The sequence below is a fragment of the Schistocerca piceifrons genome, chromosome 6 (genome assembly GCF_021461385.2).
Source record: "Schistocerca piceifrons isolate TAMUIC-IGC-003096 chromosome 6, iqSchPice1.1, whole genome shotgun sequence".
Lineage (NCBI taxonomy): Eukaryota > Metazoa > Arthropoda > Insecta > Orthoptera > Acrididae > Schistocerca > Schistocerca piceifrons.
In genome coordinates, this window is record NC_060143.1 from 307,190,241 (window position 1) to 307,206,898 (window position 16,658).

Here is a 16,658-nt window from a genome sequence, read left to right on the forward strand (position 1 = left end):
TTGGAATTAAGTAAACATAAAGTAGCGTATAAAAGTGCAGACTTTCATGGCCACAATGTGAGTAAATTGGCAGTAGCTAAACTTGAACTGGACCAAGGAACCATCAAATTTGTTTCTCTGATAACAGAGTTTTACCAAGATCAAATCATTACTATGTTAGAATGTACATTAGGCTGTAGAAATTAAAAAAAAAAAAAAAAGCATAGAAATAACTTCCACAGTAAAGAGCCAGGTTTGAAATTAGACAAGTTGTGGGCTGTAGTACAAAATAAAGCTCCGTAACACATGTTGGCACGACTCCATGATCTTAGGCAGCGATCTGATGATGTCACAACCGAGCGTTGCTTGTATATGCATAAACAATTTGGCTTCCATTGGAAGATGAAATGTTAAACAGAGAAATATGCCTTGGACCATGACCTAATACTCATAAAACAAATATCACCAAAATACAAAAAAATGTTCTACAAAATGTAAAGCTATCAAGAATTGTTTGATAATGCCTAAAAAGTATTTAAAAACACGCATGACAGCCATAGCCATTTTGTAAAACAAAGTATTATTTTACCACCTGCCCATGTGGTTGAGTTTTTTATAGCCCCCTTGTTAGCAGAAGATTTGTGTCTTATGAAAGTGGGACAGAGCACATATTTGACACTGCCATCAACCTTTATTATGCCTTACAGCTCTTTCATTCACACACTGGTCTTTGAAAGCACAGTCCCTAGAAGATAGCTGCCAAGATGGATTCTGACCAAGGCAAACCGGGCACTGTATAATCAGATGGCTGCATATCAGTGTACAGACAGTGTCTAGGAATGAGCAGATCACATCAACAGCATGTTTCATGAGACTTGTTTTACTTCTGTGCCCAAGACTTCAGGGAAACTGTTTCCTGGTGGGATGAAGCATGCTACTCTATAAGCAGGGTCAAACTTGGGGTCTTGCATGGGTTCAAGTGCAGACTATAATGAGAATCTCACACCTTTTCAGTTCACTAGAGCAATATTCCTTTGTGTTATGAAAGAGAACAAATGAAGATCATGGCATGTGTTCTTGAGTTCTGTAAACCATTCCATTAAGTTGTCAGTAATGTGAGAGATTATCAGGAGAGCTTGAGTAGGAAGTAGTATTCTGGTGGACACCAGGACGTGTCGAAACCCAGGGAAATGGGGAAGTCATGAAAACTTGCCAGAGGCACACTGCATAAAATATGCTGTCTGCCTGCAGACTATTTGCTCATTGTTGACTCAGGAGATCAAAAGCCATTGGGAGTCAGACTGGGCAGAAGTATCTGAAAATAAGGTGTCAGTAAAACCAACAGCCTAGCGATGGCAATCTCGCTTCTAGTTGTGACACGGTGTGAAGTGGCACCAACCCATCTCTGTGTAGGTCATTGTCCTCTGACTCATGACTTCTTACTCTGGCTAAGAGGACTCACCAGTTTATGGATTACGTATTTCAAATATGACAGTATTATGAAAATGAAAATTGCTACTCACCATATAGCGGAGATGCTGAGTCGCAAATAGGCACAACAAAAAGACTGCCACAAATATAGCTTTCAATCAGCAAGGCCTTCATCAAAATTAGACGACAAAAACATACTTACACACACACTCATACAAACGCAACTCACACACACGACTGCAGTCTCAGGCAACTGAGGCCACACTGCGAGCAGCAGCTTAAGTGCATGATGGGAGTGGCGACTGTGTGGGAGTAAGGAGGAGACTGGGGTGGGGAGGGGGAGGGAGAATAGGGTAGGTATGGCGGACAGTGACGTGCTGTTGGGGAGCACACAGAGACGAGGTGGAAAGAGGGTATGGCAGCTGTGTGTAGCTGGGAGGTTATATGGAGACCTTGAACCTTGCCTCACCATAATTCCCCAAATCCCTCAACATGCAAACTTGCCCTACATTCCCAGAAAGAACCACAGTTCACCATCTAAAAGCTGATCCCGACCTAATAATCCTACCTGCAGATAAAGGCTCCACCACGGTTATTCTGAAACACAAGGAATATCTGGCAGAAGGACTCGCCAGCTGTCAGACACATCCACCTACAAACCTTGCCACAGTGACCCCATCCCAGAAATCCAGCAGGATCTCCAGTCACTCCTCAAATCCTTAGGCCCATCCCAGAACCTCTCTATGGAGTCCATCTCTCTGCTCACCCCTACCACTCCCCACACCCCCACCTTCTATGTGCGTCCAAAGCCTGTAAACCCAACCACCCAGGATGCTCTATTGTGGCTGGTTAATGTGCCCCCACTGAGGGAATCTCTGCTCTCATAGATGCAACACCTTCAACCTATTACACGGAACGTAACCCCCTATATAAAAGATACCAACCATTTCCTCCACTGACTCACCATAGTGCCTGTCCCCTTACCTCACTGTGCCCTACTCGTCACTTTACACTAACATCCCTTATGCTCATGGCCTTACTGCTATTGAACACTACCTTTACCAATGCCTGACAGATTCCAAACCAACAACCTCCTTCCTAGTCGCCATGACCAACTATATCCTCACCCACTATTACTTCTTCTTTGAAGGCATTACCTACAAACAAATCTGGGGTACAGCTATGGACACGTGCATGACACCATCCTACGCCAACCTATTCATGGGCCATCTAGAGGAATCCTTCCCCAAAACCTAGAATCCTAAACCCCTCACCTGGTTCAGATTCATTGATGGCATCTTTGCTATCTGCATTGAAGGTGAGGACACACAATCCACATAATTCCTCCAGAACCTCAGTAACTTCTCCCCCATTTGCTTCACCTGGTCCTACTCAACCCAACAAGCCACCTTCCTAGATGTTGACCTCACCTCAGAGATGGCTACATCAGTACCTCCATCCATATCAAACCTACTTAGCACCAGCAATACCTTCACTTCGACAGCTGCCATCCATTCTATACCAAGAAGTCCCTTCCATACAGTCTAGCCTCCCGTGGTCATCGTATCTGCAGTGACAAGCAGTCCCTCTCAAAATATACCAAGAGTCTCACTGAAGCCTTCACTGACCGTAATTATCCTCCCAGCCTTGTATAAAAACAGATCTTCCATGCCTTATCTTTCCTGTCTCTCACTACCTTTCTGCTCTCTTATTTGACTCTTATCCACTGATACAGATGCCCTAAGCTATCTTAAAGAATTACCAAGTGAAAGAAAACCACCAGAAAAGACATTTGTATATAATGCAACAGCATGGAGAATGCTTAATACCCTTGTCTCATAACAGTTCAGTATGGGTGCTAAAGACCTCAGTGTCATGCATTGAAATAAATCCATAATTTTCACCACCATCCTTTTTCCATTTTGTCCTGTTTGTATTAGTGCTCTGTTAGGTATCAGGTCATTGTTGATTTTGCATTAAGCACTAATCAAAAGAAAATAAATAGTTTTCATAGTGACTGTACCTCTGCTTGCAGTACGCTGATTGTGATGGGTTGCCATCTTAGCATCTTTTAGAATCATAAAGAACTCTGCATTACACTACTGTGTTTACATAAAAAAAACCTATGCCATCATTTATTCAGTCATTACTCTTCAACCTTGATACGCAAAGATAATTGACCGGTTAATACATACCTGGTTCTTCCAGTGTTTTGCAAATGAAGTATTACCCTGTGTAATATATGGATAACCATGGAAGGAATAGTTAGATATCATTTCAGTAGATGCTATGTCAGCTTTAGCTGTGTGGTTTTTCTCTTGCATCTGTGAATAATTCTCATAAATTTTCTGTGTCTCATACAATTAACAAATGTTTAACTGTCATTTATCACATTGAATATTATAGAAAACTTCCCCTTAGTTTTGATATATGTTATAGAGATATGTGTAATAATTATTATTTTTAAGTCTTATTTCTGCTCTCTTATTTGACTCTTGGCCTCTGCTACAGATGCCCTAAGATATCTTAAAGAATTACCACGTGAAAGTAAAGCACCGGAGAAGACATTTGTGTATAATGCAACAGCATGGAGAATGCTTAATACTCTTGCCGAAGAAGGTCGTACAGATGATGTGAAACTACTGCTAGAAACTTTGGCAGAAAACAAATTCATTGAACTTAACAATATCATGCTGGGACCTCTTGTAAAGTCCTGCATAGTAAGGTACAGTGACCAAATTCAAATTACTTAGAATAAAATTTCTAATAGTTTCTGTTGTATTATTTATGTTGGTGAATTTGTAATGTTAAAAGGATACATCTATGATGCTAAAACATATTAATTATACTTTTTAATTACAATTTTTATTTAGAGAAGACGTTCCACAAGCAATGCAGGCTTTTGAATGGTGTGTTGAACACCATTCATGTACTCCATGGAAAAATGAGCTGGCTCGCCGTCTTATACAATCTGAGAATCCGGACATGCTTCAGCACTTGACTGATCTAAGCACTAAAGTTCACGGTGAAATTAATAGTTTGTATGACCTGGTGTTTGCATTTGTGGAGTGTGGTCGTGTCCGTGCTGCACGAAAAATACTTGAGGTTAGTATCTCTTTGTGTACTGAAATTGAAAGAATGCATTTATATTCTAATGATAGGCTTGTAAATTTTCACTTTTTGTAACTATTTCTTGAAAAAGATGATGATTTTAATAAATTAAAAAAAATCTCCCTTGAACATTGGCTTTTTACAGAAGAATGTTTCTCTTTAAGGCATTTCACAGTTGCATAATAGTGATTATGTGGTCCAGACACATTACTGTGACCACCTGTCAAAAGACTGAATAATAACCTTTTGCCGCAGTCATGCCATTGAAGTGGTCCAACAGATTCTTGATTATGTTTAAGTCCAGGGAGTACGGTGAACTTAACACTAGTGCACTTTGAACCACACTTGTAACTGCGAGCTGTGTCATGCTGTGTCATTGCATTGTCCTGCTGGTAGATGCCATTGTGCCAAAATAAAACAAACTGCATGTAGGGGTAGGCATGGTCCCCAGGGATGGATACAGACTTGTATCGATCTATTGTGTCTTTCAGAAGGACAAGATCATCGAAAGAATGCTTCAGAAACATTCCCTAGACAGTAATGCCCCCTCCTCTGGCCTCGACCCTTCTGACAACTGTTGTAGTGTGTTTACTTTCAGAAGTTTCATGCTTTACACGCCATTGGCCACTGATGGAGCATAAAATGTGATTCATCTGAAAAGGCCACCTGTCACCAGTCCAGTTGCAGTGCTGGTGTGCAAATTTTTGCCTGCTTCGCCAATGAATAGCAGTCAGCATGGGTGCTTGAACCAGGCGCCTGGTGCTGTGGCCTATATGTAGCAATGTGCAGTGAATGGTCATTGAGGAGACACTGTTGGTAGCCCCTTGGTTCATCTGGACAGTGAGTTGCTCAACAGTTGCACATCTATTTGTCCTTATACATGTCTGCAGCCGTCATTCACCCCAGTCACCTGCGACCTGTGGTGCAGCACTGTTGCCTTGGTGCCGGTTTTGGATGGTACCATTTTGCCACGCATGGCCTGTTTTAACCACAGCAGCACATGAACAGTTTATAATCGTAACCATTTTGGAAATGCTTCCAGCCTTGGCTCAAAAATCAGTGATGTCGATGTTTTTGGTGTCAGATAAATCGCTCCATTTCCACATTATGATGACTGCACTGTTTTCTGTGTCCTCTGACTGAAAACTTAGTAGCTTCTGGATGAATCCTTTCTCCAAGCTGTGGACTACAACAAGATTTGTCCGAGCAACAATTTTAAACTGTCACGTGTGTGCACAAAACAAAAGCTGCATTTGAACAGTGCTTTCTGCAATTTCTAAGCAGCTGTTCAAGTTGTGGTCTCTGGTGGTTTTCAACTTAAAGCAGCAGCCAGACTATGGCATTGGAAATTCTGCCAATCTCACAAAACAGCAGAGGCATTCATGTGCAAAGCTGAGTGTATACAGTGAGACAGCTCTCCTATCCAATGAAAACAAATCAGACTTTTGTATTTGGAAACTGTCAACAGAATTTAAATATGTTTATGTAGTTACATTAGACAGAAGTAAAATTATTTGTTATTTTGACTTATTTTAATTCCCTTATTTTATTTTATTTGCACATTATTAGCCAAAAAAACCATTAGTCATATTTCAGAATGTTGAAGTTATTTTTCTCAGTGTGCTAAAAAATTGCTTTTACAAAGCTGATTTTTTTTCCATCCTTGGGCTCATTGATCAACCAAAATGGAGTATTACTTCCTGCTGAGGCTGTCAGTTTATGCTACGATATTCCACAGTTCTTGTTGAACTTTCTCAGTATGAATGTTAGTACATGTTTACTGAGTGGTTTAAATTGGTCAGTTGTGTTGAATAAATCATTTTGTTTACAAGACACATTTGTACTCACGTGGACTACCTTCTCTAGGCCTCACATTATTTCTAAAGTTAGGGACATATACATCTTAAATTAGAAATTTCAATCTTTGGTATATTATTGATTGACAACCTATAGGTTTTATCATCATAATACAATTTTCATATATTATATGTGAGATATATTTTGTGAGCACCTTTTATACCATTATCCCCTTACCTGTCACTTGTTTTCATCATTAGACACTAATAAAAGAATGAAAAAAACTTTAAATCACATTCTAAGAGTGTTATTTCTGTGATGTTACTGCTCTACAACCTTGGTTTCCTGTAGGAGTACTGATATAAGGCAGCAGATTGATTTCAACTTGATACTCTGCAGAACTACTACTCTGATATTTAATATCTAAACTAATGTTTCTGATGTGTACCTAGTGTTGATAACGAGATAGTTTTAGACTCTTGGATCTAGATTATACTAGAATGGCAAACCCACATTATTCAGTTGCAACAAAGAACAAAGTATATTACAGGCTTCTCCTTACTCTCTTCATTTAGTTGAGACAATGATCTCATTTAGAAAAGAGCCATGAAAGCAATGACCACTCCAAAGCCAACATATTCCAATCTTCACATCTTGGCATGTCTACATACTGAGAACATCTAAGTCTGGTGGAAGTAACAATAGTACAGTGAATGCCCAACGTAAAGTAAAATGCATAAAATAAATCTCCATGTTCATGCAGCAGAAATCTTTGTATTTATAAAAATAGTCATTTTCAACAAGAAATTCAAGTGTAAAACTTGCCAACAAAAACAAAATACATGGTCTTTTCCTTTTTAGTTATAATTCTAAAGGCTAATTGCTTTTTTTCCAAATGAATCTTTATTTTTTACATGTTATATCAAAGAAATGACATTAGCAAATGCAACAATAACTGGGATAAGTAATCATTCATGCAAATTCCTCATGAATGAATGTTTGTTTGCTTGGTTGTTGTTGTTGTTGTTGTTGGTGGTGGTGGTGGTGGAGGAGGAGGAGGAGGAGGAGGATTTTATGTTCTTAATGTACGCCATCTCTAACTGTGTCACCATTTCTATTTGCTACTTGTGTGTGTGTGTGTGTGTGTGTGTGTGTGTGTGTGTGTGTTTCTCATGCCAAGTCATTAGTAATCTTTCATGACATCCATCATATCCATCCATTGTGTGCATGAAGATATGCATACCTTTTTGGAAAATAATTGGGAGAAGCAAAAGATAAGTAACAGTGCAGGGAAAATGCATTTTTCGACACTGTTTTGGTGTGAAGTCACTGTGTTCTTATTTGATGTGCTTTCTGTTGGTTTTCATGACTATGCTATATGTACAAGCATAGTATCTGTGCCTTACTACTTTACAGTACTGAATTATGCCACCTTTATACAAAGATAGATTAACTGTTGCACATTTGTACACCAATGTCATATTTCCTGTCTTCTTCTATGTCCTGCGGTGCCAAAAACACAACGAATTCAGTATATCTTTTATATGTCAGTGCATCTAAGCATGGCATTTTCTTAGCATGCAAGTTATAATACGTTAACTACCAAATACAGCACTTCAGCTTCAGAATGATGGAATCCAACATGGCATTAAAAGAAATTATGCATTGACATCTAGCTCTACAGATGACCAAACAATGAAATAACAGGATATTTGTTCAAGCAGTGCAAAAATCACTTGCAGTTGGAAGTCCTTCATCGTCTGCACATGTGCAATAGTCAGGTTGTAAATGACATCAAACATCCTCCGATTGCTGCTTGAAAAAAATTGTACACACACATCTTATTCCACTCTCATTACAGGGTTATCTTACCATATCAGACACAGGGCCACCTGTGAAAGCAGTCATGTCATATCAGCTCAGCCATAATTTCTGGACAGCATTGTGCATGAACCAGCTGTTCGCCTTAACAAATGGTTACCCCCAGATTATGGCCAAAATCAGAGTTGACCACCCATTTGCAGAACACATTGTTAAGCACATGTTACTCAGTTTCAACAGCTGCTTCACAACCTGCCATGTGGATCCATTCCCCCAACATTAGGTTCTCTGAATTACATAGGTGAGAGTTGTCATTGAACGTGCGCCATAAGCCCCCCAGTCTCAATCTCAGCTGGCCCTGTCTCACAGGCACTCCTGTCTGTGCTCCAGGGCCCTAACTTCAGCCATCTTGCACTGACAACCTCTTCCCCGCAGTTTCCTCTTGCTATGTTATGTCTCTACTCTCAGTCCACACCTTCACGTCATCATGCATTACATATGGCTCCCCCTGCCTACTGCAAGAATAAGTTCTCCAATGCTAGTGCCACATTCTTATCCCATGCACCTACTGCCTCTTGCTCTCAGCTGTCAGCCCTTCTCCTCCAACCCTCTCTCCAAATTCACACCTCCTTTCTCTCTTCCCCCACCCCCACTCCACCTGGCTCAACTTTTCACCCCCAGTCAAGCTGCAAGGCTGGCACAATACAACAGAAGACTTTACATGTAGAATATGTATAGAGGTAATGAAACACTGACAGAATGGTAGACATTGTAATTCATTTTTAAACTAATTTTTTGCAGACCCCAGGCCTACGCTATCGAACTGAGAGACTGTCCAATGCATGTGAGCGCTACAGACAAGATGGTCAAGTTAGTACACTTGAAGGATTGATAGAAGCTACTAGAGACCTTTCATACATTGATCGGTCAGCAATCTTTTATCAATTATTACTTTCATATTGTAAGTATATTGATGACTGGTAACTTATTTGAATGACAATGATCAGTATTTTTACACTCAGATTAGTCAACTTTCACCAATTCTGAGCTTAACTTACCCACAAATGAGAAATACAACATTTGATTTTTAAGATTTTGTACCTTATAATTAGGCCTTTCGTCCAGAGAGTGATGAATAAGGAATGGACAAAGAAAGGGTAATGTTGAAAGTGCTGCCAAGGGATGGGGAAGAACCACTTTTCTTTATTTATTAACATTTTCTTTGCATAGAACCATCAACATGATGGCTTTTGCAAACATGAGAAATAATAGCACAACACTAATTACACCTACAAAATATATTATATACTGTAAGTGTTGCACCTTATATCTATTTTGTACATTTTTTACATTACAGCTGATATGCTACAGTCTCATGTTACAATCAGTGTTTTCAAATTCATTGAATGAATATCAACACTTTCCTGTAGAAAATACTTTAATTTGTTGTTAAAAGCATTTCCCCATGTATGCTCTTAGAGAATTTGGTAGTTTGTGAAACCACATCAAGCCATTTATGTGTGGGCTTCTGTCTGCCAGTTTTAATGTTCTTTTTTGGAAATACTTAAATCTTTTCCTGGTATCATGAATCTCTGTGGCTGATCCCATGTGTAAATCTTATTGCTCTTCTCTGTAACAGTAGTATTCTTCTTAAGTATTCATCATCTACATCACCTCATTGTTCACTCCCAAAGAGACACACAGAAAAAAGATAAAAAGTACTTATTTGGTTTGAAAATTTTGAACTCATATGTAAGTAATTTTTGGATCAGAGATAATAATTAAACTGTATAAAGGAATCCTAGGTTGTGAAACGAGGCTCTAAAATATTAGAAAGAATGGAAAGAGGGAGTGTGAAAGGAGCAGGGGAGAGTAAAAAACATTCTAAATTATAAGGTATGATATGGACTGTGTGTTTTAAATAGAACAGGTGGACAGAAGACTACTTCAAAATGATGGCAAAATTTGTAACAAGCACTTCTGCAGATCACTTGCCAACAGGTTACTGCTTGTTGGTGGTATATCATTTATATATCATTGGCAAAACTCTCATGTCATTTGATAGGTTACCTGTGTTCTAGCATTGGTCATCCACTAGTAAATGTGTGTTTCATTAATGCAGTCATTTGACTTCTGTTTTGCACATTATCATTATTTTACCCATTTCCACATTTGTCTTTTCCTTCTGTCTTCTTTTCATATATCACTTTACTTTGCGTTCTGTGATTTATTTTGAGCAAAGCTATGTTTTGATTGTTTTGAATGTCTACTGTTCGTTGCTACTATTCTTGAAAGTAAGTCTTGGCTGCAATCCTATCATCCCTGCAGACTCCTTTCTGCCTATTTTGTTCTTCCGATTTGTGCTGTCATGATAGCTCCTTACATCTTCGAACCTTCTTTTCCAATCAGAAACATGTTGCCCCTGGTTAATTCCATGGACTAATGTTTGGGAGAAACAGAATTGAGATCCTTGTCTTCCCATGTGGTCTTCGGTTTTTCTTACTCACCTTGAGTGAGTGTCAGGATCCATCATTTGAAAAGTCCATGGATGGTTTCCTGGTCCATCATTGTTCAGTCAAATTTTGTGATCCACTTGTAAACTTGTTGTCAATGAACTTAAAACTCTAATCTCCTTTCCTTTCTTTAAACAAATGTATATTTGTCTCTTTGTCCTGATAGGTAACTGCTGCTTATACATTTTGGATTACAATTATAAAAGAAAACACAACTCCTGAGAACAGTTTTTTCACAAACTAATGTATTTCACAAAATAAAATTCAAATGACAAATAATGCATGAGCTCTTAGTTTAAAATCATCTGATCTGGTTCTTTACTCTTTAGTGATATCTCCAGAGGAGCTGCAGATATTTAAATTAGATGTTTTTATTTTTCTACAAATAATTGATGATAATTTCTTTCTCTAATGATAAATAATCATTCAACAATGTGTAGACAATTTAAGTGTTGAACATTGCAGCTTTGCTTTAAAACTTCCTTTGTCATCAGAGTATATGCACACATGTGCATAAAAACCTTCCTAGTAGACTAAAACTACATGCAGGAATGAGATGAAAGACTGGACTCTAGTTGACACTCACATAGTAATACAGTTTTAATCTGTTGAGTAATAGTTGAATTCTGTAACTGTTTGTAGAGTTTCATCAGACATAAGAAATTAAATCAGCAGTATACTTATTACTTATTTTAAAGATGAAACAGCAGCTAACAGTCAAGTAGAGCTGGATGACACTTTCGAATATAGGCATTCTGTAGCATTTATGTAATTCCATTGATCATTTATCTGCTGATGAATAATTGTGTTTATTGGTGTCTTTTTTCTGACTACTTTGCTCAGATTGTAATGCTGGATATCCATCTTTAGCATAGGGGATTCCTTATCTTTCCAAAAGGCTATATTCTTTAACTTTTCTTCTCATGTCTTTGAGTTTATCATCATAGTAAAATGACAAATCTTCAGGCTGCAATCTACTAGCTGAATGATTTAAAAATCATTGTTACAGGTAATAATGAAGATGTGGACAAAGCTCTTGGACTTTGGACAAGGATGCAAGAAGAGGATGTGCAGCCAACTGATAAATTCCTGTTCACACTGGGTACATTCCTAGAACAGAAAGGAAGAACTGCCCCTTTTGTAATTCCACAGATTTCTCAGGAAACAAAAACAAAGACACGTGAAGTGCAATATGTAGATAAGGTCCCAGCAACTGAGCAAATCTTGCTAAAGGAATTTCGAAAAGCCCTAAATAATGATGATTTAGACAAAGCCCTAGAAATAAAAAGAAGGTTAGTATAGGAAAACCTTTTATCTTTCTTTAGTAATACTCACAAATCAAAGTAAAATTTTCAGCAGAATTTTGCATTGACTGATTTGAGATTTGCATATATTATCATTCTCAATTATTTGAGTATGGAAGGTTGTGTATATTCAGTTTTGGTTTTTAAAATTTTCTGAACCCAACATTTTTATTTTTGTGTCATCTGTAGCAAGGGGTACAAAATAGTGTGTCTTTTACCTTTTTGGTCATTTACTCATTTCCTACCAGAGCAAGAAAACTTTGCTCCTAAATCAGACTGGCCTCAAAATCTGTGTTTACTGTCCATGAGGTCTATTGGGTGCAGGGTGCAGCAGCTATGTATACAACATGATCACGGTTTTAGTACGAGGGTAATCCCAAAAGTAAGGTCTCCTATTTTTTACAAGTACATAGACCTGTTTATTTCTACAATGGTTTACATCAGTTTACAGCTTCAACATTTAGCTATTTTTCGACATAATCACCATTTCTGTTGACGGATTTTTGTAGACGCTGTGGCAGTTACTAAAAGTGTAACTAATATCTTAGTACCTGACTTTTACTGATAAGCTAATGGAAGAAACGAAATTTAAAGAAGGTAGGATAATAAGCAAGGAAGAGACCATTGTATGCCAATCAAACTTGGAAAAATTATAATGGACAACTTGGGGTTCTTGCTGGCATCACACTGCATGGTTCATACAGAATATGAACTCCCTTGAAATCATTTTTTTAAGTTATAAATCTTTTTATTGTACCAACTTGTGTAATTTCTTGTCCACTGTTTGAAGGACTACAAGAAACCCTGCCTTTGGATGTTGAATACAAACCTCCGTATATGGACCTACATATTTGTGAAAAAATTTGGTAGCTTCCTTCTTTAAATTAGAATTTGGGTGAAAAGCTTTAATCAACATCATGTTGCCCATCTTGTAATTTGGTGTTGCAGTTTTACAGAAGTGTTCATTTACTCTAATTTGAGAACTTTTCTTCAATTCCTTTTCCACACATTAATGTACATCATTCCTATGTTGGATAGTATCTTTTGTCCTTTTAAATAATTTTAACAGCACTTCTCTGATAAATTTTCTATTTATTAGCTCCATTGGTGAAGACCTGTAGACAAATGAGGCAGGTCATTTAAAATAACTTGGAACTCTGAAATCATTTGAGCTCATGTAGCACATTTGTCTGAACAATATTGGCAAAATCTAACCTAATTCGTCACCCTTGCTGATGGATTAGCCATCTCATGGTAAAAATTCTTTAAAAGTGCCTATAAATTGCGGACAATTTTCCGCAAGTAATCATCTTGGTTTTCCCACAGCTTGGGACAAAAATATGACAGTGGGAAATGGAAATTAAGAAGTAATAAAGGAGTTTACCAAAAAACAGAACAAGTATTAGAAACATTGAGGAAGAGAGGGTTGTATTCTGTGGAAGCCTACAAAGGCTAGATGAAAATAATAATAATAATTGTAATTTTTAACTTTGACAGAAACACAAAATCATTGGCGACTTTTATCGGAGAAGTTAAAACAGTCCTGAGGTAAATGGAAATAATGGAGGAAGAAATAGGAGAAAGAGAAAAGTTCAAAATAAAAATAAAAGGTTTTAAGGGTTTGCCAGATGAAAACAAAGAAGATGAAAGGCACAATAGGGGCAGAAGAAAAAAAGAAAAAAACATAGGAAGAGAATGGAAACTATTGGAAAGAAAGAAAGGAGAGAAAAAGAAGACATAAGTTATTTCATGTGATCCTTAGCAGGAAAAGAAAAGAAAAAATCTCACATCTACTGTGTAACAGTCTGCTTTCCTTTAGGAAAGACATAGGCTGGTGGGCCGCATACAGTGTGGTCAGAAACAGTCTGAAAAGCTTGTAAGGATGTTGCCAGGTAGGTTGTGCTGAAAGCACAGTGTGTTGTTCTGTTCCTTAGCTAATTATCATTGAAGGTAGACAATGAGACCATTGTGCACACACAGGGTGTATACGGCCCGGGAGATCCAGGAAAAACCCGGGAATTTTTTCATCCAGGAAAAATCTGGGAATTTTTTAGAATTCCGGGATTTTTCATTCTTTTAGATTTCAGTTAAATTTTTGTAGGTTTGACGTGTAAGATGTGATACGCTGACAAAGAACTTTAGCCCACTACTGCTGAATAATACTGCAGCAATGAAACATAAATCAGAGAATAACACCAAAATAAAAGTTTAGTTGCGTAGAAAATGAATAATTTACACAATGCACAGACCAGTTTGCCGACACTGAAAAGTGTCAAAGGCTTTAGGTCGAAGATTGTGCAGTACGTCCGTAACAACTAACGTGCATTCAATGTGCTTGCATCGCAATTGTTTACATTTCTAACAGATCACTGGAAAATATTGCGAATAGTGACTTGAGAAGCGTTACTTTCAAAGTAAATTTCCATGCAAGATGATGTATGTTACGTGTGAGAATGTGCAGTGAATTTCTTAAATTACAGGACGTTATAACTCTCATTCAGTAACACTTGAGGATCAGTCATTTGAAAAATTTCAGGCCCAGAAGATAAGTCATTTATGCCACTATTTAAAATTTTACCGCACATTTGTATTTGGTATAACTTAATGTGTAACACACGTTAAAAAAAAACCGAGCTTCAAGTTAGTTTTCAGATTTAATGTTGTTCTTTAATAGATAAAAAATTATGCAATCGATGGCAAAAAGTATAATTGACCTTAAAAAAAAGTGAATAATATGTTACTGAGCAATGTCACAAGTCTCTTCATGCCAGAGCACTTCAACTTTTCTGTAGTATAGAAAAGACGAAGTGTTCTGGCATGCAGAGCAATACCAGTTCGCTTCTTTTCTACTTTTTTGCCCGTGAATTGGATCTTCGGCTCTGAACAACTCTAATGTTCGCTACTACTTCTTGCTAACTAATCCTATAAATGGACAACAGAAGGCAGCACCAGTCACGTGACAGGTATCGAGACATCCGCACCTTGCTCTCGTACGAAATTAGTCCAGTTTTAGAGCGAAAACCTGTGTCAAGCGCAGCTACTATATTCCCCGCTCTAAAATTGCTTTCAGTAAGGACAAGTATGTCTTTTACCTCTTCCATTCCTCAATTTTTCTGATTTTATTATTTTTTATTTAAATACAAAAGCTTGCGGTTTAATCGTTGTTAAAGACCTTTAATTACTGTCTTTCGTTTTAGAATAATAAGAGATTTTTTTCCGTAAAATATTTTGTGCATTTTTACAGGCCTTTCTTTTCGGATTTTCGTGTCGCTAAATTTTAGCTCCGGTCTTTATTTTAATACTTATTTTCTTAAATTAGGTTTATTTTTCAAATATTTTTTGATCACGAAAGCTATTGTTTGAAATGTATATTTAAACATCTGTGGGAGTTAGCAGTTTAAAATAAATAACGCTATCATATTCATTTGTTTTAAAAACATTTTATTAAAGAAACATTTTCATTATTATTAGACAATACTACAAATAATTTAGAAGGAAGCACCATGTTTAACAACAAATACTGTAATTTAGGAATTGACCTTGGAGAATAACTCACTTGAGCTGTGTGCGAGAGCATTGATTCGTGCTGTAATAGATTCTCGCTCTATCTGAGCATTTTGAATGGTCCCCTCAAGTTTTGCCTTCTTCTCTTTAAGCTGTCTTATTTCTGCGTCAACAATCTTCCTTTTAGTCAGATGATCCTTTTTCCTGGATGACTTGTCGTTTCGATTTTTGAGGTCTTCAGCATATCGATCTCGTGAGTTTCTTACAGAGTGTATAAGGGACTTTGTTATAGGCACTCCTTGGACTCCGCCGTGTGTCTTGACGGCGTCGTACACCAGTCTTCTGCTCACCTCTTTGTTCACCGAGAATCCTCGCTCCGCAGCTGCTTGACCGTGCAACAAAGTGAGTGCGATTTCCATTGCCTTCTGAAGCTCGTGGCACGTTGCATTCTGGTTCTTGAGACATTTCATCCAGAACTCATCCAGCCGTTGCTCCTTTTTGTTGGATGTTTCGAATTTTGTTTTGCAGTTCTTCTTTACAACAGAAGCGTATTGCACTTCTGCTTTATCGGCTCATACACCGTTCATCCAATTGCTCTCCACCAAAATCTGTAGAAAGGAATGAAATCGTTTGGGACCAGCCTCCCTGCACGCTATTGTGGGATCAAAGCAGCTTACAGATTTTGTCAACCTAAAGTGTAAGGGAGATTTCTCCATCAACTTCATTCTGGAACTTAGCGATTTCAAGCGCTGTGAGAGACCTGCACTTTCTGAATTCATTCTTGACGGTGAACCCAATCTTGACGTGGTTCACACCCAAAAGATTGGATTCTTTGTCCAAATTAACTGACGGCGAGATCTTTGTTGGCTGGACAAATCGTGTCATCGTTGTCTCCATTATCTCTGTCAAAGCAGAGTGGAGGAACGGTGCTAGCGGCCAATCGGATTAGAAATCCTTTAGGAAAGGTGTCAAGTCTCCAGCAAGAGTCTTGAAAAAGGCAATTTTTGGACCAAGTAGCTTGTCCTTGAGGTGATCCTCCACTACTCTGTAGCTAGCACATTTTGATTTGTTTTTTTTCTTCCAGTTTAACAACAAATATTCGCAGAAACGGAAGCATTACTAGAGCTCGCTCAGCAACTTCCACGTTCTCCAGCCATCGGATCGCACAAAACTTTAAGGGAAACAGTTCCGATTCCGT

The 16,658-nt window shown here is 38.0% G+C and overlaps 1 protein-coding gene across 1 annotated transcript in view; it reads left to right on the forward strand.

Annotated features, from left to right (window-relative positions):
* The window catches only part of LOC124802434 (leucine-rich PPR motif-containing protein, mitochondrial), a 207,000-nt gene that overhangs the window by 142,267 nt on the left and 48,075 nt on the right, over positions 1-16,658 (forward strand). The window contains exons 13-16 of the mRNA XM_047263212.1: positions 3,922-4,135; positions 4,284-4,515; positions 8,941-9,100; positions 11,662-11,944. Of these exons, the coding sequence (XP_047119168.1) occupies positions 3,922-4,135; positions 4,284-4,515; positions 8,941-9,100; positions 11,662-11,944 (889 nt within the window). The remainder of the gene's footprint in view (positions 1-3,921; positions 4,136-4,283; positions 4,516-8,940; positions 9,101-11,661; positions 11,945-16,658) is intronic.